Source organism: Entelurus aequoreus, linkage group LG18 (assembly GCF_033978785.1).
Source record: "Entelurus aequoreus isolate RoL-2023_Sb linkage group LG18, RoL_Eaeq_v1.1, whole genome shotgun sequence".
In the NCBI taxonomy this organism is placed as follows: domain Eukaryota; kingdom Metazoa; phylum Chordata; class Actinopteri; order Syngnathiformes; family Syngnathidae; genus Entelurus; species Entelurus aequoreus.
In genome coordinates this window covers 5,021,395-5,045,636 of record NC_084748.1, presented here as the reverse complement: position 1 = coordinate 5,045,636, position 24,242 = coordinate 5,021,395, and the positions used below count along the sequence as shown (strand labels likewise).

The 24,242-nt window shown below is 42.2% G+C and overlaps 1 protein-coding gene across 2 annotated transcripts; it reads left to right on the top strand.

The window, feature by feature from the left end:
• sp2 (sp2 transcription factor) lies at positions 1 to 24,242 on the top strand. 2 transcript variants are annotated; one of them, XM_062026349.1, is made up of 8 exons: positions 1 to 58; positions 7,065 to 7,141; positions 11,693 to 12,460; positions 12,533 to 12,754; positions 12,831 to 13,113; positions 13,336 to 13,507; positions 19,734 to 19,927; positions 20,011 to 24,242. In XM_062026349.1, the coding sequence occupies exons 1-8, from the start codon at positions 52 to 54 to the stop codon at positions 20,109 to 20,111; spliced, it is 1,824 nt and encodes a 607-aa protein (XP_061882333.1). In that variant the 5' UTR covers positions 1 to 51; the 3' UTR covers positions 20,112 to 24,242. The 2 variants fall into 2 exon arrangements, with proteins under 2 accessions (XP_061882333.1, XP_061882332.1); XM_062026348.1 differs by having other exon boundaries at positions 43 to 152.

Genomic DNA, 24,242 nt, shown 5'->3' with positions numbered 1-24,242 from the left:
GTATACCTCCAGGGGCTCGGTGTTCGAGGCTCACGGACAGCGAATGTCGTCATGAGCGGTGGGTAGGAATGAAAAGATCGGTGTTTCTATCCCATTCTGCTTGGTCAAACATCGTATTTGCATGGCGCGGAAAGACGCGGAATGAGCGGGTGGTAAGTGGACGGCACTGATAGGCGGGCTCGGGCCGCTGCGTGGAGGAAAAAGCATCGCACTTCCGGAAAAGGCTTTTCTTTTTTTTCTCTCTCTCTGAGGCTATCAAAGAGTTGAACTCGCTGCTCTTCACTGCTTCTCCGAAATGGAAGACTTAGAATAAGCTTCGTCGCTTAAGCATAACCCGCTCAAGTTGTTTACGTTCCCGCAATAACGCTTTTTTTTCTTACCCCGTTTAAAAGTAAGCTGCACTGCATTAAATCAGCTTAGCGATGCTAATGCTAACGTTAGCACAAACAAATCAGCTGGATTGTCGATGGCGGCTTGTTTGTTCTCCCAGCATCACCAACGACCTTTAAATCTATGTATTTTGTATTATTCCTGGATGAATACTGAAAATATTGTTGTCTTCTGATCCACATATTGATAATTTGGAACGCCTTCTTCTTGTTTTTCCTGAGAGTCACAGTATTAGGAACACTTCTCATACAAAAGTGAGCCTCAGTATTTTTGTAGAAGCACAACTCCAGCTCATGTTCGATGTGTTGAAGTGTGATAGAGGTCGGGCTGCACGATTAATCGACGTCAAGGTTTTAATTAGGATAGGATAGGTCTTTACTGTCATTGCACAAGTACAACAAAACTTTGTTTTCAGCACAAACCCGTTCAAGATTAGACAAACAAACAGTGTACAGTAGGGGTGTAACGGTACACAAAAATTTCGGTTCGGTACGTACCTCGGTTTAGAGGTCACGGTTCAGTTCATTTTCGGTACAGTAAGAAAACAACAAAATATAAATTTTTTGGTTATTCATTTACCAAATTTGTAAACAATGGCATAACATACATACACACACAGGGTCCGTTGCCAGGGTTAATGTGGTCAACATATATAAAATAAAAACTAAATAAGATTAAGGCTGCAGCAAACGATTATTTTTCTATCGATTAATCTATAGATTATTTTTTTCGATTAATCGGTTAATCTATAGATTATTTTTTTCGATTCATCAATAGATTATTTTTCCTTTTACCGATTATTTTTTATTTTATTTTATTTAAAATGAAGATGAAAAAATAAAAGTAGGCCAGTTTTTTCAAAAGGCATAGCTTTTATTTACAAAAAAAAAGTATGGCCACTCAGTCAACATTGACAACAACATGACAAAATATTCTGTAACAATGTAAACATTTAAAACTTTTAACATTTAACAAAATTAAAAGTAGCTTATTTGCTTTTTAATGTGCAAATATAAAAGTAAACATCCAGTGCAAATCTTAATATTCTGCAATAGTATAAGCATTTCAAAAGTAAAAGTATTGCTTATTTTGCTTTAAAATGTGCAAAAATAAAGATAAACATCCAATACAAAAAAGTGCAAAACTAAATATTCTGTGACAACAGTGTAAACATTTCAACAAAAGTGGAAGTATTGCTTATTTGCTAAAATGTGCAAAAATAAAGATAAACATCCAATACAAAAAAGGTTGTGTGGGTGGGACAATGCTGCGTGTGTACCAATCAGATGGTTGTGTGGGTGGGACAATGCTGCGTGTGTACCGATCAGATGGTTGTGTGGGTGGGACAATGCTGCGTGTGTACCAATCAGATGGTTGTGTGGGTGGGACAATGCTGCGTGTGTACCAATCAGATGGTTGTGTGGGTGGGACAATGCTGCGTGCTGAGACAGAGGCAGAAGGAGCAAAGCAGCTTGTTAAGACTTTAGCAGCTAAAGTTAGCTTTAGCTTAGAAACTCGTTCGGTACACCCCCGTACCGAACCGAAAGCCCCGTACCGAAACGGTTTAATACAAAACACGTACCGTTACACCCCTAGCAGATACAAATGACACATTCATGTTTTTGTGTAATGATGACAACGTATGCTAACGCGGACGATTGACTAGTTGATGGTTGGTGGTTTTCTTTTCAAATGTTCGTTCATAGCCGTTGTGCTGCTATGATAGGCCATTTCCGCTCGACACAGTGTGCATACAACAACATTATTAGGCTGTGTATTGAAATACTCCCACACTTTTGACGACTTTTGGCGTGCGTTTTCCCCCTCGCTCGCACAGTCTGCTTTGCGCTCCGCCATGACGGTAGTGTGACGTAAATACGCGACGCGTCGACGCACAAAAACGTTGTCGACGTATTTACGTAACCGATGACGTCGACTACGTCGACGCGTCGTTTCAGCCTTAAATAAGATAAGGCTCAGAATGGTTTCTTAACAAAACCTTTCTACATATAAAGTGCTTTTTTTGATTGATTGATTGAGACTTTTATTAGTAGATTGCACAGTACAGTACATATTCCATACAATTGACCACTAAATGGTAACACCCCAATAAGTTTTTCAACTCTTTTAAATCGGGGTCCACAATAATCAACATTAAACTGCCTCAAGTTGTTGCTCAGATTAAATAAAATGACACAACTTTTCTTCTACGTATAAAAAGTGCAACATTAAACAGTTTCAAGTCAACTCAGCCTCAGATTAACTTTTCTTCAACCCCCCCCCCAGCCTGGCTAACTTGGCAGTAAGAGGATATATGGGCTCATTGTTCTTCCACCATAGAAGTGGGTCAAAATCTAGTTTTTAATGCAATATGGACTTATATCTGCTGCTACAAAAACATTTGTTATTGCTTTAGCCCTGCCTGACTCGCCGAGGAGAGGCTGCTTGAATGCGGTGGTGACGCTTCAAATGGGTTAGCATGTTTGACGTGTTGTCAGAAGCAGCTGCTGAACAATGTCGGCAAACCTTAGTCCTCCATTATTGTATCGCGCAGCCAAAGTGTTCCCAAACGGGAGATCTTAACGAGGCAGGAGGGTCTTCCAGCTCTGGCTTTTACATGTTGTCCTCGCCCGGTCGCTGCTAGCACGCCGTGTGTTGTGCCTTGGTGTGCATTGTTTACACAACGTGCGGTACGCTACTTAATATGTCCGTGTGGAAACTCGTTCGGTACACCTCCGAACAGAACCGAAACCCCCGTACCGAAACAATTCAATACAAATACACGTACCGTTACACCCCTACTGTACAGGGTTACAGAACAGGAACGCTGATGTAGAAGATGGGAAAAAGGTAAACCCTGGGGAAGGATGAGTAAAAAAATACAATCTAGACTGGGAAAAAACCTCCATAGCAAAGCACATATACATATTACAACGTACATCTCGAGATATCTAGCAACAGAGGGGAGGGAGTGGGGGGGCCATGGTGGCAGGCCGCAGCTCTCAGGCGCTGCCCATCCTTCCATCACCCCTATGGGATGTGCGGCGAGGGCGTTGGATTGGGGGTGGGGTATGTGTGTGTGGCGTATATTTTTTTGTGGATGCATGTGCGTGTGTAAGCCTGCAGTGTGTCGCTGTTCCGCGGCCTTGATGTCGTGCAGCCGATAAGTCCAAAGTCAACAACAACAAGTGTGTGTCCGTGAGAGACAAGAAGGGAGTTTGTTGTGTCTTTGCCGCACTGTCCTTCGGGAGAGTCTTATTAGTACGATTAATTGACTGCAAGAGGCTGAGGATTTTTAATCTGGCGTCACCGGCATTTGAGTGGCAGACGTGTTGGCCAATCGGAATAGTTGAGCCTCGCTTTTCTACGTCTCTACGTTCCTACGCTCACGTAGGGAGGAAGAGGTCTCACTCTTTGCATCGCTCTCAGCGCCTTTTATTTAAAAGTAGAACTTACTGAGCGCAGTGAGCCCTCTTTTCAGTTATCCACAATCTTTACAAAGACAGGAAGCGCGTATGGACAGCCTCCCCTACTCCAGACGTGCCAGTGAGAAGTGCCGCAAAGTAACAAAAATTTGGAGGGAAAAAAACATGATTTAAAAAGCCGAATGTCCCGTTGAGATCCATAAATTAGCCGCACCGTTTTATAAGCCGCACGGTTCAAAGCGTAGCCCGCCCCTCTATTTAAGAAGCACTGCATTAAAGGCCTACTGAAATGAATTTTTTTTATTTAAACGGGGATAGCAGATCTATTCTATGTGTCATACTTGATCATTTCGCGATATTGCCATATTTTTGCTGAAAGGATTTAGTATAGAACAACGACGATAAAGATCGCAACTTTTGGTATCTGATAAAAAAAAGGCTTCCCCCTACCGGAAGTAGCGTGACGTAGTCAATTGAACATATCCGCAAAGTTCCCTATTGTTTACAATGATGGCCGCATGAAGTGAGAGAGATTCGGACCGAGAAAGCGACAATTTCCCCATTAATTTGAGCGAGGATGAAAGATTTGTGGATGAGTAAAGTGCAAGTGAAGGACTAGTGGGGAGTTGAAGCTATTCAGATAGGGAAGATGCTGTGAGAGCCGGGGGTGACCTGATATTCAGCTGGGAATGACTACAACAGTAAATAAACACAAGACATATATATACTCTATTAGCCACAACACAACCAGGCTTGTATTTAATATGCCACAAATTAATCCTGCATAAAAACACCTACGTGTTTGTTATGCTAGCTCCTAGCTCCTCTGCTAGCTCCTAGCTCCATAGAACACGCCAATACAATTCAAACACCTGATCAACACACACAATCACTCAGCCCAAAAGACCGTTCACCTAACCCAGGGGTCGGCAACCTTTACCACTCAAAGAGCCATTTTGGCAAGTTTCACAAATTAAAGAAAGTAATGGGAGCCACAAAAAAAATTCTAAAATTTAAAATGAAAAACACCGCATACAAAGCTTAAATGCTTTGTGCTATGTTAACCAGGGGTCTCCGACACACGCACCAGCACGCACTTTAATGTGGAAATTTGATGTTATACTTGCCAACCCTCTCATTTATCCCGGGAGACTCCCGAATATCAGAGCGTGATGACACTGCAATTGGTACCCTCTGCGGTCTGCCCTAACGGTGTACCTGCTCGACCACATGTAGAATGCAGCTTCAGTTTGCTCACGTAATTGACAGCAAGGCTACTACCTCAGCAGCCACACATCTTACACTGACGGTACCAATACCCAGAATCCCATGCAGCCCTAACTCTTCCGCTCAACCAACGCACGGAAGGGGGGGGGGGGGTTGATGTGTGGGGGGATTTGGTGGTAGCGGGGGTGTATAATGTAGACCGGAAGAGTTAGGGCTGCATGGGATTCTGGGTAATGGTTGTGTTGTGTTTATGTTGTGTTACGGTGGGATGTTCTCCAGAAATGTATTTTTCATTCTTTTTTGGTGTGGGTTCACAGTGTGGCGCATATTTGTAACGTAACAATGTTAAAGTTGTTTGATATGGCTACCGTCAGTGTAAGCTGTGTGGCTGATGAGTAAGTATGCTTTGCTGTCCCCTGTGTGTGCAAGGAATAACAACATGAGGCTGGACTGGCACGCTATATGTAAATGCTATAGAGGACAATTACTGCATTGCAATTAGGGCACGCCCTTTATTTAGTAATTAGAGTGTAAATAGGATTATTTTTTCCCTGGGAGTAATCTATGAGAGACACTGAGATCCATAAATCTCCTGGGAAAATCGGGGGGGGTCGGCATGTATGTAGCTGAGCCGCACACAGAGTGGTCAAGGAGCCGCATGCGGCTCCGGAGCCGCGGGTTGCCGACCCCTGACCTAACCCAAGGTTCATAAAGCTTATATATTTTTTTAAAAAGTTACGTACGTGACGCGCACGTACGGTCAAGCGATCAAATGTTTGGAAGCCAAAGCTGCATACTCACGGTACCTGGTATTCAGCTGGGAATGACTAAAACAGTAAATAAACACAAGACATATATATACTCTATTAGCCACAACACAACCAGGCTTATATTTAATATGCCACAAATTAATCCTGCATAAAAACACCTACGTGTTTGTTATGCTAGCTCCTAGCTCCTCTGCTAGCTCCTAGCTCCATAGAACACGCCAATACAATTCAAACACCTGATCAACACACACAATCACTCAGCCCAAAAGACCGTTCACCTAACCCAAGGTTCATAAAGCTTATATATTTTTAAAAAAGTTACGTACGTGACGCGCACGTACGGTGAAGCGATCAAATGTTTGGAAGCCAAAGCTGCATACTCACGGTAGCACGTCTGCGTCTTTGTCATCCAAATCAAAGTAATCCTGGTAAGAGTCTGTGTTGTCCCAGTTCTCTACAGGCGTCTGTGTATCGAAGTCAAAAGTCCTCCTGGTTAGAGTCTCTGTTATCCGAGTTCTTCCATCTTGACTGCATCTTTCGGGAATGTAAACAAAGAAGCGCCGGCTGTGTACGTGTTGCTGCTGACTTCCCTCGCAACATAGACGCTTCGCACCGACAACTTTCTTCTTTGCTTGCTCAGCTTCTTTCTCCATAATGCAATGAACATAATTTCAACAGATTCACCAACACAGATGTCCAGAATACACCCAGAATGAGATGAAAACCGCTATTTCGTATTGGCTTCAATGTGGAAGGCATACCCGTGTTCCCCGGGCTACGTCACGCGCATACGTCATCCTCAGAGGCGTTTCGAACTGGAAGTATAGCGGCAAATTTAAAATTGCACTTTATAAGTTAACCCGGCCGTATTGGCATATGTTGCAATGTTAAGATTTCATCATTGATATATAAACTATCAGACTGCGTGGTCGGTAGTAGTGGCTTTCAGTAGGCCTTTAAACAGGCTGTTTGGCACTTGCTCACAGTTACAAATGGGGTGGAGGGGCAGCCCCACCATTTGTGGAAGCACTGTCCTAAACCCCCAAAAAGTGAGTCACTGCTTCCAATGAGAAAAGGTCATGGGTCATGTCTGCTAAGCACGTAGTTTCTGTGGGTTTGGGTTTATCAGCGATCCTGCAGAAGAATTTGGACTGTGGTTGTTTTCCAGGTGGAATTAGACTTTACATTCCTTTGACGAGAGTGTTTCAGTTTGAGTTTGGCGGGTGTATTCAAGCTGACGTGTGTGTTGCAGATTTAAAGGACAATATGGCCACCATCGTCGCCGTCAGTCCCAGTGAATATCTTCAGCCTTCCTCCGCCACCACACAGGTGAGTCACAATCTAGTTGGTGTCTTCACAATGGATAGAAATCCACCCATATGGTCTTTTCAGGGCCGATACCCATCATTAGTAGTCAAGGAGGCTGATAACTCATATTTGGTGCTGATATTATTTGCAGTAAAGTTATTAAAGATGAATATTATGTCAGTCAACAGCTGGACGAGACTTGAAGTTGTCTTTCTAACATTATTTTTTAAGAAAGGTGGGACCAGTAGTGACATAATGTTTTATGTTGTGTTTAGTTTGGCACCAAACACCTTGATTACGTGTGACTGAGAGGAGCATCAACATTTGCATTTCAAAATATAAGAAATCTCCCGGGAAAATTGGTCAAAATACATAATTTTTCTCAAGGTTTCCCATAGATTGCCAACATACCTGTGGCAGTGGGGGGGCGTGGCTAAGTGTGTGGTCATCATATATATGTGTATATATATAAATATATATATATATATATACTTTGCGTCTTCTTCTGGATGCTACAACAGTGTTTCCCATAAACTGCCAAGATACCTGTGGCGGTGGGGGCGTGGCTATGGGCGTGGTCACCATGACATCATCGAGTAATTTGCATAATTTACTACAATGATATGATTTTCGCTAAAAAGGCTCAAAAAATGTATACTTACTAATTAATAATAACAGTTTTGTTTTAAACGTCCATCCATCCATTTTACAATATAATTACAACACTTTATGTACATATTTATATACAGATTTGAACAATAAGTTATTCACTGAAATATATTTATTAAATGTGGTTCTTACAAAAAATATATCTTATAAAATATAAAAGCTAAAATGTCTCTTAAAGCTCTGCCCTTTTAATTAGTGCATACTAAATAATTTAACTTTAGCCTACTACTACAACCATATTATTTACCAGCAACATAAAGTGAAACAGAGGCAGAGGTGTCCTGCCACAGTCAGTAACAAATAAACAGAAAACAGTAGTGGTCAAATACAAATAAGGCAACAAGAGAAGTATCCTACACTTCTCTTCTGTAAAGTAAATCTGAACAGCCGATATGGGCATCTACATCAACTATATGATTTTCTTGAGAAGCTGGACAGGACAAAAAAAAAAAAGTTTTTTTTAAAAAAAATTTTTAAAATTTGTGGCGGACGTAATTCTTTCGTGGCGGGCCGCCACAAATAAATTAATGTGTGGGAAACACTGTATGTATACATATATAAATATATATATACTTTGCGTCTTCTTCTGGATGCTACAATATACATCCCATCCATTTTCTACCGCTTGACCATTTCGGGGTCGCGGGGGGTGCTGGAGCCTATCTCAGCTGCATTAAGCGGTAGGCGGGGTACACCCTGGACAAGTCGCCACCTCATCACAGGGCCAACACAGATGGACAGACAACATTCACACTCACATTCACACATTAGGGCTAGAGATGTCTGATAATATCGGACTGCCGATATTATCGGCCGATAAATGCTTTAACATGTAATATCGGAAATGATCGGAATCGGTTTCAAAAAGTATAATTTATGACTTTTTAAAACGCCGCTGTGTACACGGACGTAGGGAGAAGTACAGAGCGCCAATAAACCTTAAAGGCTCTGCCTTTGCGTGCCGGCCCGGTCACATAATATCAATTATTTGATTTTCTCTAAAAAGGCTCAAAAAATGTGTACTTACTAATTAATAATAACAGTTTTGTTTTAAACGTCCATCCATCCATTTTACAATATAATTACAACACTTTATGTACATATTTATATACAGATTTGAACAATAAGTTATTCACTAAAATATATTGTGGTTCTTACAAAAAATATATCTTATAAAATATAAAAGCTAAAATGTCTCTTAAAGCTGCCCCTTTAATTAGTGCATACTAAATAATTTAACTTTAGCCTACTACTACAACCATATTATTTACCAGCAACATAAAGTGAAACAGAGGCAGAGGTGTCCTGCCACAGTCAGTAACAAATAAACAGAAAACAGTAGTGGTCAAATACAAATAAGGCAACAAGAGAAGTATCCTACATAATATATAATTTATGACTTTTTAAAACGCCGCTGTGTACACGGACGTAGGGAGAAGTACAGAGCGCCAATAAACCTTAAAGGCTCTGCCTTTGCGTGCCGGCCCGGTCACATAATATCTACGGCTTTTCACACGCACAAGTGAATGCCACGCATACTTGGTCAACAGCCATACAGGTCACACTGAGGGTAGACGTACAAACAACTTTAACACTGTTACAAATATGCGCCACACTGTGAACCCACACCAAACAAGAATGACGAACACATTTCGGGAGAACATCAGCACCGTAACACAACATAAACACAACAGAACAAATACCCAGAACCCCTTGCAGCACTAACTCTTCCGGGACGCTACAATATACACCCCCCGCTGCCTCCTGCCCTCCCCCCCTACCTCAACCTCCTCATGCTCTCTCAGGGAGAGCATGTCCCAAATTCCAAGCTGCTGTTTTGTGGCATGTTAAAAAAAATAATGCACTTTGTGACTTCAATAGTAAATATGGCAGTGCCATGTTGGCGTTTTTTTCCATAACTTGAGTTGATTTATTTTGGAAAACCTTGTTACATTGTTTAATGCATCCAGCGGGGCATCACAACAAAATTAGGCATAATAATGTGCTAATTCCACCACTGTATATAACGGTATCGGTTGATATCGGAATCGGTAATTAAGAGTTGGACAATATCGGATATTGGCAAAAAAGTCATTATCGGACATCTCTAATTAGGGCCAATTTAGTGTTGATAGGTGTATCCCCATGTGCATGTTTTTGGAGGTGGAAGGAAGCTACAATACATTTTAAAATTAGTTTTCACGTAACAAAGCCTAATTTTTAAGGTGTGGCAGCTAATATTTTGCCGCGGCGGGCTGCCACAATCAATCACATTAAGGGGAAACCCTGATTTCTCGACATCCCAGTAACTTGACGTCTAGTCAATTTCATACAAGTTTATAACACTCTATGGATGTAAAACATTGTAAGGTTTCCTCGTGAGGAACCCTGAAATATTGTGAACATTTAAATAAAACCCATTCTGGGCTCCTTCTCTTAGACTAGTTGAGACACTTTTCAAGCTGGCTGCATAAATTGTGTCCCCTGATGTAGTTCTGTTGGAGTAAAAAACAACAACAAAAAAAGGCAGATACCGATACCAATATACTGTACATCAAAATGCCAAATATCAGCGGCGATAACCGGATGATCTCTAGTTCAAGCTTGAAATTGTGTCAGATCTGATGCAGTGAGAACAGTAGAACCTATGAGGTCCAGCACAGCACATGATAGAATAGATCTGTTCTTGTGTCCGACTGTGGCTGTCATGTCATGATGGCAACTTTCCACAAAATGTAATTGTGTTTTTTCCAGCGTATTGTGGAGTAAAAAGTGTGTTGTGTAAATGTTCATCACTGTACTTCAGTGTTTTTCAACCACTGTGCGCCGCGGCACACTAGTGTGCCGTGAGATACAGTCTGGTGTGCCGTGGGAGATGATCTAATTTCACCTATTTGGGTTAAAAATATTTTTTACAAACCAGTAATTACAGTCTGCAAATGATGTGTTGTTGTTGAGTGTCGGTGCTGTCTAGAGCTCGGCAGAGTAACCGTGTAATACTCTTCCATATCAGTAGGTGGCAGCCGGTAGCTAATTGCTTTGTAGATGTCGGAAACAGCGGGAGGCAGCGTGCAGGTAAAAAGGTGTCTAATGCTTAAACCAAAAATAAACAAAAGGTAAGTGCCCCTAAGAAAAGAATAGAATAGCATAGAATAGAAAGTACTTTATTGATCCCTGGGGGAAATTCAGCACCACAGTTCGCTCACAATAGACACGAATAATAATAAATAATATAATATATATAAATAATATAAATATATTCTACATTTAAGTGCAGTCAAGAAGGAACATATGCATTACACAGGCAGTGGAACTTAGGGAAGGCTATGCAAAACGAAACTAAAACTGAACTGGCTACAAAGTAAACAAAAACAGAATGCTGGACGACAGCAAAGACTTACTGTGGAGCAAAGACGGCGTCCACAATGTACATCTGAACAAGACATGACAATCAACAATGTCCCCACAAAGAAGGATAAAAACAACTGAAATATTATTGATTGCTAAAACAAAGTAGATGCGGGAAATATCGCTCAAAGGAAGACATGAAACTGCTACAGGAAAATACCAAAAAAAAGAGAAAAAAACACCAAAATAGGAGCGCAAGACAAGAAGTAAAACAGTACACACAGGAAAACAGCAAAAAAGTCCAAATAAGTCAGGGTGTGATGTGACAGGTGGTGACAGTACACCTACTTTGAGACAAGAGCTATAGTGATGCATGCTTGGTTATGCTTTAAAATCATATCCAACAATTGCGACAACGACTTTTTACTGTCAACTGAGTTTAGTTTTTTAATGATTACTGCTGGTGGTGTGCCTCCGCATTTTTTTCAAGGGAAAAAATGTGCCTTGGCTCAAAAAAGGTTGAAAAACACTGCTGTACTTCACTGCGCTGTACAGGACAGTCAGCCGTCCCCTCTGGCCCTGCTGGCTGCCACCTGCAGTAAGATCGGACCTCCCGCGGCTCAAGCCCCCGTCAGCTCCCCGCCATCGGGGCTGCAGCCTCGCCGCCTCTTGCCCATCAAGCCGGCGCCAATCGCGCCCGCCCCCCCGAAAAACCTGAGCTTCCTGCAAGCTAAGGGCAATGTGATCCAGCTCCCCTCCGGCCTCGGCGCCACCAACCCCGGCAGCCCCATCGTGCTCACCATCCAGCAGAGCCCGGCCCACCCCGGCCCCCAGGCCGCGGGCAACATCCAGTACCAGGTGATGCCGCAGATCCAGGGCGCGCAGACCATCCAGATGATGCCACAGGGGGGCCAGATCCAGCTCATACCGGGGACCAACCAGGCGATCATCACCACCCCCATGTCTGTGCCGGCCCCGGCGGCCGCCACCCCCGCCGTCGCCCCCTTCTCAACACAAAAGACTGTCGCGATCAAGCCCTCGTCCAAGGGGAAGAAGTCGATCGCCGGTAACGTGGTGCAGCTGCCAGGCGGACTCACGCTGCCCCTCAACGTGGCGACAGGAGAGGTGGGCGGGGCTCAGATTGTAACCGAGGCGGCGGCGGACCCCCCCGCTGCGGGAAAGGCACGACGGGGGAGGAAGAAGAAAGCGGCGTTGGTGGCTCAAGCTCCGGCGCTTCCTTCGCCTATGCCGCAGGCTCCTTCCCCGCCCCCGGTCGATCAGTTGGAGACCATCCTGATCGAAGCTGGGGACAACATCATTCAGGTACGACTATTCACTTCCTGTGTGCTTCTGGAACTGATGATGACGGACCCGTGTGTGCGTGTGTGTCTGCAGGCGGGGAACAACCTGCTGATCCTGCAGAGTCCAGGCCAGCCAGCTGTGGTCCAGCAGGTGCAGCTGGTGCCATCCAAGCAGGACTCTCAGGTGGTCCAGATCCCCCAGCAGGCTCTCAAGGTGGTCCAAGCTGCCTCTGCCTCGCTGCCACAGGTCCCGCAAAGACAGTCGTCGGCCTCCTCCGGCCTGCAGGTGGCGTCACCAGAGGCCACGCCCACACAGGTGTTCAGTCCGGCCATCTCACGACAATAGTGGTTCTTAGCCTCCGACGTTTGACTTAAAATGTCTCTTTTGTCAGATCCTGTTTAAGACGGGGGCAGGTGAGTGGCGGTCTGTCCAACTCCAGGATGCCGCGGTTTCCACGGCGACAACACCCACCACCCCCGCTTTACCAGCCCCTTGCACCAAGAGGGCACAGGCGGGGCCGCGGAGGGAGCGCACTCTGGCGAAGATTGCGCCCGCGGGAGGGATGATGACGCTGAACACGTCGCAAATGTCCTCGGCGGCCCAGGCGGTGCAGACCATCAGCATCAACGGCGTGCAAGTTCAGGGAGTTCCTGTCACCATCACTAACGCGGGAGGTGAGGGAGTGTGCCGCCTTCAAAATAAAGTCTTGGTGCATGCAGTGACTTCTCTCACTCATACTGTGTGTGTGTGTGTGTGTGTGTGTGTGTGTGTGTGTGTGTGTGTGTGTGTGTGTGTGTGTGTGTGTGTGTGTGTGTGTGTGTGTGTGTGTGTGTGTGTGTGTGTGTGTGTGTGTGTGTGTGTGTGTGTGTGTGTGTGTGTGTGTGTGTGTGTGTCAGGCCAGCAGCACCTGACGGTACAGACCATGCAGGGCGGGGGTCTCCAGCTGGCGACGGGTCAGTCCACCATCCACATGGACCAGACGCTCACGCTGGAGCTCCCCAGTCATGTGGGCGAGAAGAAGCGACGCATGGCGTGCACCTGCCCTAACTGCAAAGACCTAGACAAGAGGTGAGCGTGCATCCTTTCAGACAAACTTCAGTCAGCTGTACAGTGCCACACAATTACTCGCAAATGCGCCTAAAAATAGACCGCGAGATAGGGCTGGGCCATATGGCCTTTTATTAATATCTCAATATTTTCAGGCCATGTCACGATACACCATATATATCTGGATATTTTGCCTTAGCCTTGAATGAAGCCTTGATGCATATAATCACAGCAGTATGATGATTCTATGTGTCTACATTAAAACATTCTTCTTCTTACTGCATTAATATATGCTACTTCTAAACTTTCATGCAGAGAGGGAAATCACAACTAAGTCAATTTATCAAAAGTGTATTTATGAAACAGTTATTAAGCAGTGGCACAAACATTCGTGTCATTTCCAAAACAGAAAGTGCAAGATTGTCAGAGACATTTTAAAACAAGCACTTTTGTGCATGATGTCACTAAGACAGGGGTCGGCAACCCGCGGCTCCGGAGCCGCATGCGGCTCTTTGACCACTCTGATGCGGCTCAGCTACATACTTGCCGACCCTCCCGATTTTCCCAGGAGACTTACGGATCTCAGTGCATCTACTGGGAGATTGGAAATCTCCCGGGGCTGATACACTCCGATTTTTACCCTAACAATTAATTTAAGGGCGTGGCCTAATGGCACTGATTTTGTTGTCTTCTATAGCTTGTACTAACAGCGTGCCAGCCTGGCCACACGTTGTATGTAGGTTTTTCTCATTCACGTATTTGACAGCAAGGCATACTTGCTCAACAGCCACACAGCTTACACTGACGGTGGCGGTATTAAACAACTTTAACACTGTTACGTTACAAATATGCGCCACACTGTGAACCCACACCAACAAAGAATGACAAACACATTTCTGGAGAACTTCCGCACCGTAACACAACATAAACACAAAACAACAAATACCCAGAATCCCATGCAGCCCTAACTCTTCCAGTCCACACATCAACCCCCCCCCCCCTCCGTGCGTTGGTTGAGGTGGGCGGGGTTTGGTGGTAGCGGGGGTGTATAATGTAGACTGGAAGAGTTAGGGCTGCATGGGATTCTGGGTATTTGTTTTGTTGTGTTTATGTTGTGTTACAGTGCGGAGTTTCTCCAGAAATGTGTTTGTCTTTTTTGGTGTGGGTTCACAGTGTGGCGCATATTTGTAATGTAACAGTGTTAAAGTTGTTTAATACGGTCACCGTCAGTGTAAGCTGTGTGGCTGTTGACCAAGTATGCCTTGCTGTCACGTACGTGTGCCAGAAGAAGCAGCTTTCATTATGCGGCCGAGCAAGTACGCTTATTGAACAGGCTGTAGAGGGCGCTTAAATCAGTGCCATCACGCCCTGAAATTCGTGAGTATCCTGGAAAAATTGGGAGTGTTGGCAAGTATGACGCCATCAAGTGCCATTCATTTAAGACTCGCGGGCAGCACTAACATTAAATTATTCATTTTATGGTGCGGACCGGGACGTGTGTCTGAGACCCCTGGTTATAACAAAACTCAAAGCAAAGAAAGCTTTGTATGCAGTGTTAATTCATTTTAAATTTTCAAAAGAGTTTTGTGGCTCCCATTGTTTTCTTTAATTTGTGAAACTTGTCAAAATGGCTCTTTGAGTGGTAAAGGTTGCCGACCCCTGCACTAAGATGACTTATCAAAACAACACTAAATTAAAGTGCACTTTTTGTACAGAACGCCACTACAATAGTTTAAAACAAATAAAGTGCACTTTTGTGCGTGATGTCACACAAGATATTTCAATAACTGTCACATAAAAATGAGCTGCATAGTAGGAAATCAAATAGTGTATGTCCTTCGCTATGTGGAAGGTTCCTGCGGACGCTGTTGACTATTTGTTTCATACAGTGTTGATGTGGAAATGGTTGCTTGGACATTTTGCGAACGGAGATGTTGACATGCGGAGTGTCAAGCACTCTTCATTCTCTAGCGGGTGACTTTTCAAATGATGCTACAAATTAGCAGTGGTGCTACTTTTTGTAGCAGCGCTTTTGCCGCATACTTCACTTATTACGGTTGTCTGTTCGACATCTTCCCGCTTGAAGCCAAACCACCGCCAGACGATGGACCCCCTGCTGTTTTTCTTGGGAATTAATTCTTCCTTCATTTGTTACCAGAGTCGCACCTTCTTTCTCTCGTATTACCACTCTCACAGCTTATGTTACCATCCCGCTACCTCTCTGCTCCGCGAGGGCGTATGACGTTGCACGTATGTGACGTATGTAAGAAGGTGCGCTTGTTTTATGTCTCTGTGAGAAGGAGAGACAAGAAAGAGTGAGAGGAGCCTGTATTGTAATGTCCGCAGCTAAAAGCAACTGCGTGAGAACGTATACTCCAATATCACCATATAGTCATTTTCTATATCGCACAGAGACAAACCAGCAATATATCCAGTATATTCCATATATCGCCCGGCCCTACCGTGAGACTTAAAAAATAAACCCGTTGCACCCTTTTATCGCATTTTGCTCCTAAAATAAATCCATCTAAATTTGATCAAACACAGCACCCCCTGCTACCACGAACGGGACAAGCGGTAGAAAAATGGATGGATGGATAAAACGAACTGTGTCTATCCCCCCTACACCACCCGTGCCATGCACAGTGGGGCGCGGGGCTGCTCCTCCAAGGTCACACACTCAATCCAAAACGGATGAAACTAGATCTTAGTCGAAGGAACCGGTCAGTAAAAGACAACGTTGTTTTTCACCGCCACTCGACACAAACTGCACTGCGCGCCAGTTACTACGAGGCTCGGAGGGAATATTTGAACGGCAACTCATGATAGACGTGACAAACTTGCCATCCAAACAATACCCCGTTTGTTGAGAAGTACATACAGCTACGGAAGCACATTCCATCTATTTAGTAAACAGAGGTGAAAGAGTCAAAAGTGCCTTAAGATGTGGGCGTGGCCTGGCGCTAGGGCCGGGCGATATATGGAATATACTGGATATATGGCGGGTTTGTCTCTGTGCGATATAGAAAATGACTATATGGTGATATTGGAGTATACGTTCTCACGCAGTTGCTTTTAGCTGCGGGCATTACACTACAGCAGGGGTCACCAACCTTTTTGAAACCAAGAGCTACTTCGTGGGTACTGATTAATGCGAAGGGCTACCAGTTTGATACACACCTGAGATCGGTAGGTTGGGAGTTCAAACACCGGCCAAGTCATACCAAAGACTCTAAAAATGGGACCCATTACCTCCCTGCTTGGCACTCAGCATCAAGGGTTGGAATTGGGGGTTAAATCACCAAAATGATTCCCGGGCGCGGCACCGCTGCTGCCCACTGCTCCCCTCACCTCCCAGGGGGTGAACAAGGGGATGGGTCAAATGCAGAGGACAAATTTCACCACACCTAGTGTGTGTGTGACAATCATTGGTACTTTAACTTTAACTTTTTAAATTGCCAGAAATAGCCAATGTGCTCAATTTACCTTTAACTCTATGTTATTATTAATAATTAATGATATTTACCCTCAATTGAATGGTTTAAAAGAGGCGAAAACACGAAAAAAATGACAATTACATTTTGAAACATAGTTTATCTTCAATTTCGACTTTAAAATTCAAAATTCAACCGAAAAAAAGAAGAGAAAAACTAGCTAATTTGAATCTTTTGGAAAAAATTAAAAAAAGAATTTATGGAACATCATTGGTAATTTTTCCTGATTAAGATTAATTTTAGAATTTTGATGACATGTTTTAAATAGGTTAAAATCCAATCTGCACTTTGTTAGAATATATAACAAATTGGACCAAGCTATATTTCTAACAAAGACAAACAATTATTTCTTCTATATTTTCCAGAACAAAAATTTTAAAAGAAATTCAAAAGACTTGGAAATAAGATTTAAATTTGATTCTACAGATTTTCTAGATTTGCCAGAATAATTTTTTTGAATTTTAATCATAATAAGTTTGAAGAAATATTTCACAAATATTATTTGTCGAAAAAACAGAAGCTAAAATGAAGAATTAAATTAAAATGTATTTATTATTATTTACAATAAAAAAATTTTTTTTACTTGAACATTGATTTAAATTGTCAGGAAAGAAGAGGAAGGAATTTAAAAGGTAAAAAGGTATATGTGTTTAAAAATCCTAAAATCATTTTTAAGGTTGTATTTTTTCTCTAAAATTGTCTTTCTGAAAGTTATAAGAAGCAAAGTAAAAAAATGTATGAATTTATTTAAACAAGTGAAGACCAAGTCTTTAAAATATTTTCTTAGATTTTCAAATTCTATTTGAGTTTTGTCTCTCTTAGAATAAAAAATGTCGAGCAAAGCGAGACCAGCTTGCTAGTAAATAAATACAATTTAAAAAAATAGAGGGAGCTCACTGGTAAGTGCTGCTATTTGAGCTATTTTTAGAACAGGGCAGCGGGCTACTCATCTGGTCCTTACGGGCTACCTGGTGCCCGCAGGCACCGCGTTGGTGACCCCTGCTACAGGCTCTTCTCACTCTTTCTTGTCTCTCCTTCTCACAGAGACATAAAACAAGCGCACCTTCTTACATACGTCACATACTGTCACGCGTGCAACGTCACACGCTCTCGCGGAGCAGAGAGGTAGCGGCATGGGTAACGTTAGCTGTGATGCTAGCCGAGCGGTGTGAGTGGTAATACGAGAGAAAGAAGGTGCGAATCTGGTAACAAATGAAGGAAGAATTAATTCCCAAGAAAAACAGCAGGGGGTCCATCGTCTGGCGGTGGTTTGGTTTCAAGCGGGAAGATGTCGAACAAAAGCGTTGCTACAAAAAGTAGCACCACTGCTAATTTGTAGCATGACTTGAAAAGTGACTTGAAAAGTCACCCGCTAGAGAATGAGGAGAACTGAGAAGGTGCCTGGTATGTTAACGTAACATATTATGGTAAGAGTCATTCAAATAACTATAACATATAGAACATGCTATACGTTTACCAAACAATCTGTCACTCCTAATCGCTAAATCCCATGAAATCTTATACGTCTAGTCTCTTACGTGAATGAGATCAATAATATTATTTGATATTTTACGCTAATGTGTTCATCATTTCACACATAAGTCGCTCCTGAGTATAAGTCGCAGCCCCGGCCAAACTATGAAAAAAACTGTGCCCTTTAGTCCGAAAAATACGGTAGTCTAGCTCAGTGTTTTTCAACCTTTTTTGAGCCAAGGCACATTTTTTGCGATGAAAAAATGCGGAGGCACACCACCAGCAGTAATCATTAAAAAACGAAACTCAGTTGACAGTAAAAAGTCGTCGTCGCAATTGTTGGATATGACTTGAAAGCATAACCAAGCATGCATCACTATAGCTCTTGTCTCAAAGTAGGTGTACTGTCACCACCTGTCACATCACACCCTGACTTATTTTGACTTTTTTCCTGTTTTCCTGTGTAGTGTTTTACTTCTTGTCTTGCGCTCCTATTTTGGTGGCTTTTTCTCTTTCTTTGGTAATTTCCTGTAGCAGTTTCATGTCTTCCTTTGAGCGATATTTCCCGCATCTACTTTGTTTTAGCAATCAAGAATATTTCAGTTGTTGTGGGGACATTGTTGATTGTCATGTCCTGTTCGGATGTACTTTGTGGACGCCGTCTTTGCTCCACAGTAAGTCTTTGCTGTCGTCCAGCATTCTGTTTTTGTTTACTTTGTAGCCAGTTCAGTTTTAGTTTCATTCTGCATAGCCTTCCCTAAGCTGCAATGCCTTTTCTTAGGAGCACTCACCTGTTGCTTATTTTTGGTTTAAGCATTAGACACCTTTTTACCTGCACACTGCCTCCCGCTGTTTCCAACATCTACAAAGCAATTAGCTACCTGCTGCCACCTACTGATATGGAAGAGTATTACACGGTAACTCTGCCGAGCGCTAGACAGCACTGACACTCAACAACAACACATCATTTGCAGACTGTAATTACTGGTTTGCAAAAAATATTTTTAACCCAAATAGGTGAAATTAGATCATCTCCCACGGCACACCAGACTGTATCTCACGGCACACCAGTGTGCCGCGGCACAGTGGTTGAAAGACACTGGTCTAGCTGATCGGAGGCGGACACTAAACTGATGCGCATTCTCCGATCTTCCTGACATTTTTGGTGGTGGGTCAGGGCGTGGGGACAGATTGATATTTTAGCCCGCCCTCTTGTGCATGGAAGACAGGCGCCTTCCAAGTCCCACACGCTCTCACACGTGTCCTTTCTCCACGTGCAGGCCGGGCGACGTGGGCAAGAGGAAGCACATCTGTCACGTTCCCGGCTGCGAGAAGACCTTCCGCAAGACCTCGCTCCTCCGAGCCCACGTCCGTCTGCACACGGGCGAGCGACCCTTCGTCTGCAGCTGGGTGTTCTGCGGCAAGCGATTCACGCGCAGCGACGAGCTGCAGCGGCACGCCCGCACACACACAGGTACGGCACTGAAGAGCGTGTGTGTGTGTGTGCGCTAATGTGTGTGTGCTAATGTGTGTGTGCTAATGTGTGTGTGTTTGCAGGAGACAAACGCTTTGAGTGCTCGCAGTGTCAGAAACGCTTCATGAGGAGCGACCACCTGACAAAGCATTACAAGACTCACATAAACACCAAGAACCTGTGAGAAGACTCCAGACAAACTCACTTGTCCCATAGTGGGACACCCCTGCCCCCCCCCTCCCCCTACAGCCCCCACTGGTAGGAAGAAAATGTCTGCCAGTGGTTCCAACATGTGCTCAGCACTGCCTGGACGACCAGGCCACTCGCTTATTTGTGGACAACAACCCAAGCTCCACTCCAGGTCCCTTCCATTTCATCGCGGCAGTCGCATAGGGAACAAAGTCGCCCACAGGAGCCATGCCCTCCGCCCGCTTTTTTAAAAGCCGCACCTTCCGGACTTCTTCTGGAGCGACGTGCCGCGTAGCCAGCCTGGCCCAAGTGACCCCGGTCCCAGGCCAGGATGAGCTGTGCACATCTTCACCGGGGCCGGAACAGCCAATCGTGGTTGAAAAGCTGCTACATCGTCATGGTAACCGTGTCCAAGACATGAGAGGGGGTGCCATTATTCAAACTTAACGAGTCTCTTTAAGGCAGGGGTGTCTAAAGTGTCTCCACTGAGGGCCGCTCACTTAAAAAATCTAATCATGCGGGGGCCATTTTGCTATTTTTCATGTATATATTGAATCTTTGCGGACCACACGATTCGATTCCTAGGGGTAACGATTCAATTCAGGAACGATTCTCGATTCAAAATCAATACTTTATTAATAAAATTGGGTGCCAGTTCTATAATTAACTACATTCCTCCATAAAATAGACAAATAGCTCTAATAAATGTCTATGTTACTTAAAAGAAAAATGGTTTTGTTGAATAAAATTCCAGCCAAACATTTAATAAAAGTCAAATACAAATAAGGCAAAAAGAGAAGTATCCAACACTTCTCCTTTCTAAAGTAAATGTGTACAGCAGATATAGATCATCTACATCAACTATATGATTAAAAAAATACAATTCAAAAAATTTTTTTAATTATTATTTATTTTATATATATTTTTTAATCAATTAAAAATTGTTACAAATAAAATCGCGGTTAATTTCAAAAAAATTTTTTGACAAGCTTACAATATATAGATTTTTTTTTAACCATTATAGCTCTTCTCAAGTTTGGTCCCAAGGATCTGAAAGGGTCTCAAACATTTTTTAAATTATTTATTTATTTGTTTTTATTCAACGCTTAAATCTACATCAACTTTACATCCATCTGTCGATGTAAAGTTTTTTATTTTTTATACCCTTTTTGCCAAAACCTGTTTTAATATGGCAAAAAAAAACACAAAATTTGACATATTTTACCCCCCCAAAATTTCAAAGTGTAATATTTGATGTCATGTAATTGGAGCCTTAAATAGGTCAATAATTCATAACAACATTGATTTTAAGTCATTATTTTTGAGCATTGAGAGTTTATAAAAAAAATTAACTAAAATTCTCAGGGATCCAGAAGGGTCCCACTCATACAAGTGTGAAAAATAAGTCATAATTATGTATTTTTACTTTCAACGTTGAAGTCTCTAGCTCAACTTCAGTTCTATCAGTCGATAAAAAGTTTAAAAAAAAAAAAAGTTTTTAATTTTTATGCTCTATTTGTCAAAACCTGTTTTTTTATGGCAAAACACAAAATATTCTATATTTTCCCCAAAAAGTTTTTTAAAGTGCAATATTTGATGTGATGTCATTGGTGCCTTAAATAGGTCAATAATTCAAAACGTTGATTTCAATGACAGTTAAAAAAAAAATCCCACTAAAATTCTCAGGGACCCAAAAGGGTCCCACTCATAAAAGTGTTAAATTATGTCTTACAATTTTTTATTTCTTTTTTACAACTTCAGATCTATCCGCCGATAACAACTTTTTATTTCATCTAGTTTGTTGTATGCCCTTTTTGTCCAAGACAACTTTGTTGTTTACATGGCAAACACACAAAACATGCCATATTTTCCCCAAAATATTTTTCAAAGGGCAATATTTGATAATTGGAGCCTTAAATAGGTCAATAATACCCAACATTGATTTTGATTAATTATTTTTTTTTGAGCAATGACAGTTAAAAGAAAAAATCCCACTAAAATTCTCAGGGACCCAAAAGGGTCCCACTCATAAAAGTGTTAAATTATGTCTTACAATTTTTTATTTCATTTTTACAACTTCAGATCTATCCGCCGATAACAACTTTTTATTTCATTTAGTTTGTTTTATGCCCTTTTTGTCCAAGACAACTTTGTTGTTTACATGGCAAACACACAAAACATGCCATATTTTCCCCAAAATATTTTTCAAAGGGCAATATTTGATAATTGGAGCCTTAAATAGGTCAATAATACACAACATTGATTTTGATTAATTATTATTTTTTGAGCAATGACAGTTAAAAAAAAAAAATCACACTAAAATTCTCAGGGACCCAAAAGGGTCCCACTCATAAAAGTGTTAAATTATGTCTTACAATTTTTTATTTCTTCTTTACAACTTCAGATCCATCCGCCGATAACAATTTTTTATTTCATTTAGTTTGTTTTATGCACTTTTTGTCCATTTATTTCATTTAGTTTGTTTTATGCACTTTTTGTCCAAGAAAACCATTTTGTTTACATGGCAAACACATAAAACATGCCATATTTTCCCCAAAATATTTTTCTGAGTGCAGTATTTGATAATTGGAGCCTTAAATAGGTCAATAATTCATAACAACATTGATTTTAGGTCATTATTTTTGAGCAATGACAGTTTATAAAAAAAAAAATTCTAAATTCTCAGGGATACAAAAGGGTCCCACTCATAAAAATGAGTCATAATTCTGTATTTTTACCTTTAACGTTGAAGTCTCCAGATCAACTTCAGTTCTATCAGTCGATAACAAGTTTAAAAAAATAAAAAAAATAAACAGTTTTTAATTTTTATGCTCTCTTTGTCAAAACCTATTTTCTTTAATGGAAAAAACACAAAATATTCTATATTTTCCCCAAAAGTTTTTTAAAGTGTAATATTTGATGTAGTGTAATTGGAGCCTTAAATAGGTCAATAATTCATAACATTGATTTCAATGACAGTTAAAAAAAATCCCACTAAAATTCTCATTTAACACTCATAAAAGTGTTAAATTATGTCTTACTATTTATTTCTTACAACTTCAGATCTATACGCCGATAACGTTTTATGCCCTTTTTGTCCAAGAAAACTTTGTTGTTTACATGACAAACACACAAAACATGCCATATTTTAGCCCAAATATTTTTCAAAGTGCAATATTTGATGTGAAGTCATCGGAGCCTTAAATAGGTGAACAATCCATAACAACATTGATTCTGATTCATTATTATTTTTGGAGCAATGACCGTTTTAAAGTCATTGCCTTCACCTTTTTGCCCTTTTATTCCACTTTGTTTTTTTTTTTTCCAAAGAGCATTTCTAGAATGAGCCACGGGGCGTTATGAAATTAGCGGCGGGCCGCACTTTGGACACACTGCTTTAAAGGAATCATTTAGTTGGAGGAACATAATATAGCGCGGAACAAAGATTGGGGGCGAAGGAAGCCCTCCCTGGATGAACTAATCCTGTATGGCGGACATGTTTGTTGTTTATGTTGGACGTGGCCAGTATTGTACATTGACATCCAACCACCGCTTCACAATGGTGTATATTCCCAAGACCTGTTCTTCCCAGTGACGACATCATTGTTGTGACAATCACAGTAACAAAGCGTGAGGGGGGCGTGGTCACTTGCTATGTGATAGCTCGAAGGCCACACCCACTTCACCTTCCCCGTGACGGGCTCAACTAGGCGAGGCGGGGGCCTGCTCGTGTTTCTGTCTGTGCACTTCCTGTCGTCGTCGTTGGCCTGCGGGGAGAGGACATTGTACGCTATGTGACGTGACTTTGTACGGCTTCATTCCTGCTCTGGATGCTTCTCCAGGACACGGGAGACGCCTTAGACCCTCTATTTAAATGTTTGTGTTAATTTATACATGCTGACGTCATGTGCACTGATTCAAACACCACAATGTGTGCATTGATTATCCTAAGAAGTAAATGTCGATGAATTTCCCCTCCAAACGAAACGTTTTTGTTGCTCTTGAGTCAAATGCTTCTCCCGCTGCCAACTGCTGTGCGTTTCAGCAGAACCCAAGACCAGCAGTTCCTTTTCTACACTGTACAAGGTGCTCCTTTTCTACAAGCAGCCCACAAATAAACAACTCA

Coding starts and splice junctions, on each gene's coding strand:
- sp2 (XM_062026349.1), top strand. Junction 12,755..12,830: donor CAGAGGCCACGCCCACACAG/GTGTTCAGTCCG, acceptor CTCTTTTGTCAG/ATCCTGTTTAAGACGGGGGC. Junction 13,508..19,733: donor TGCAAAGACCTAGACAAGAG/GTGAGCGTGCAT, acceptor CTCCACGTGCAG/GCCGGGCGACGTGGGCAAGA.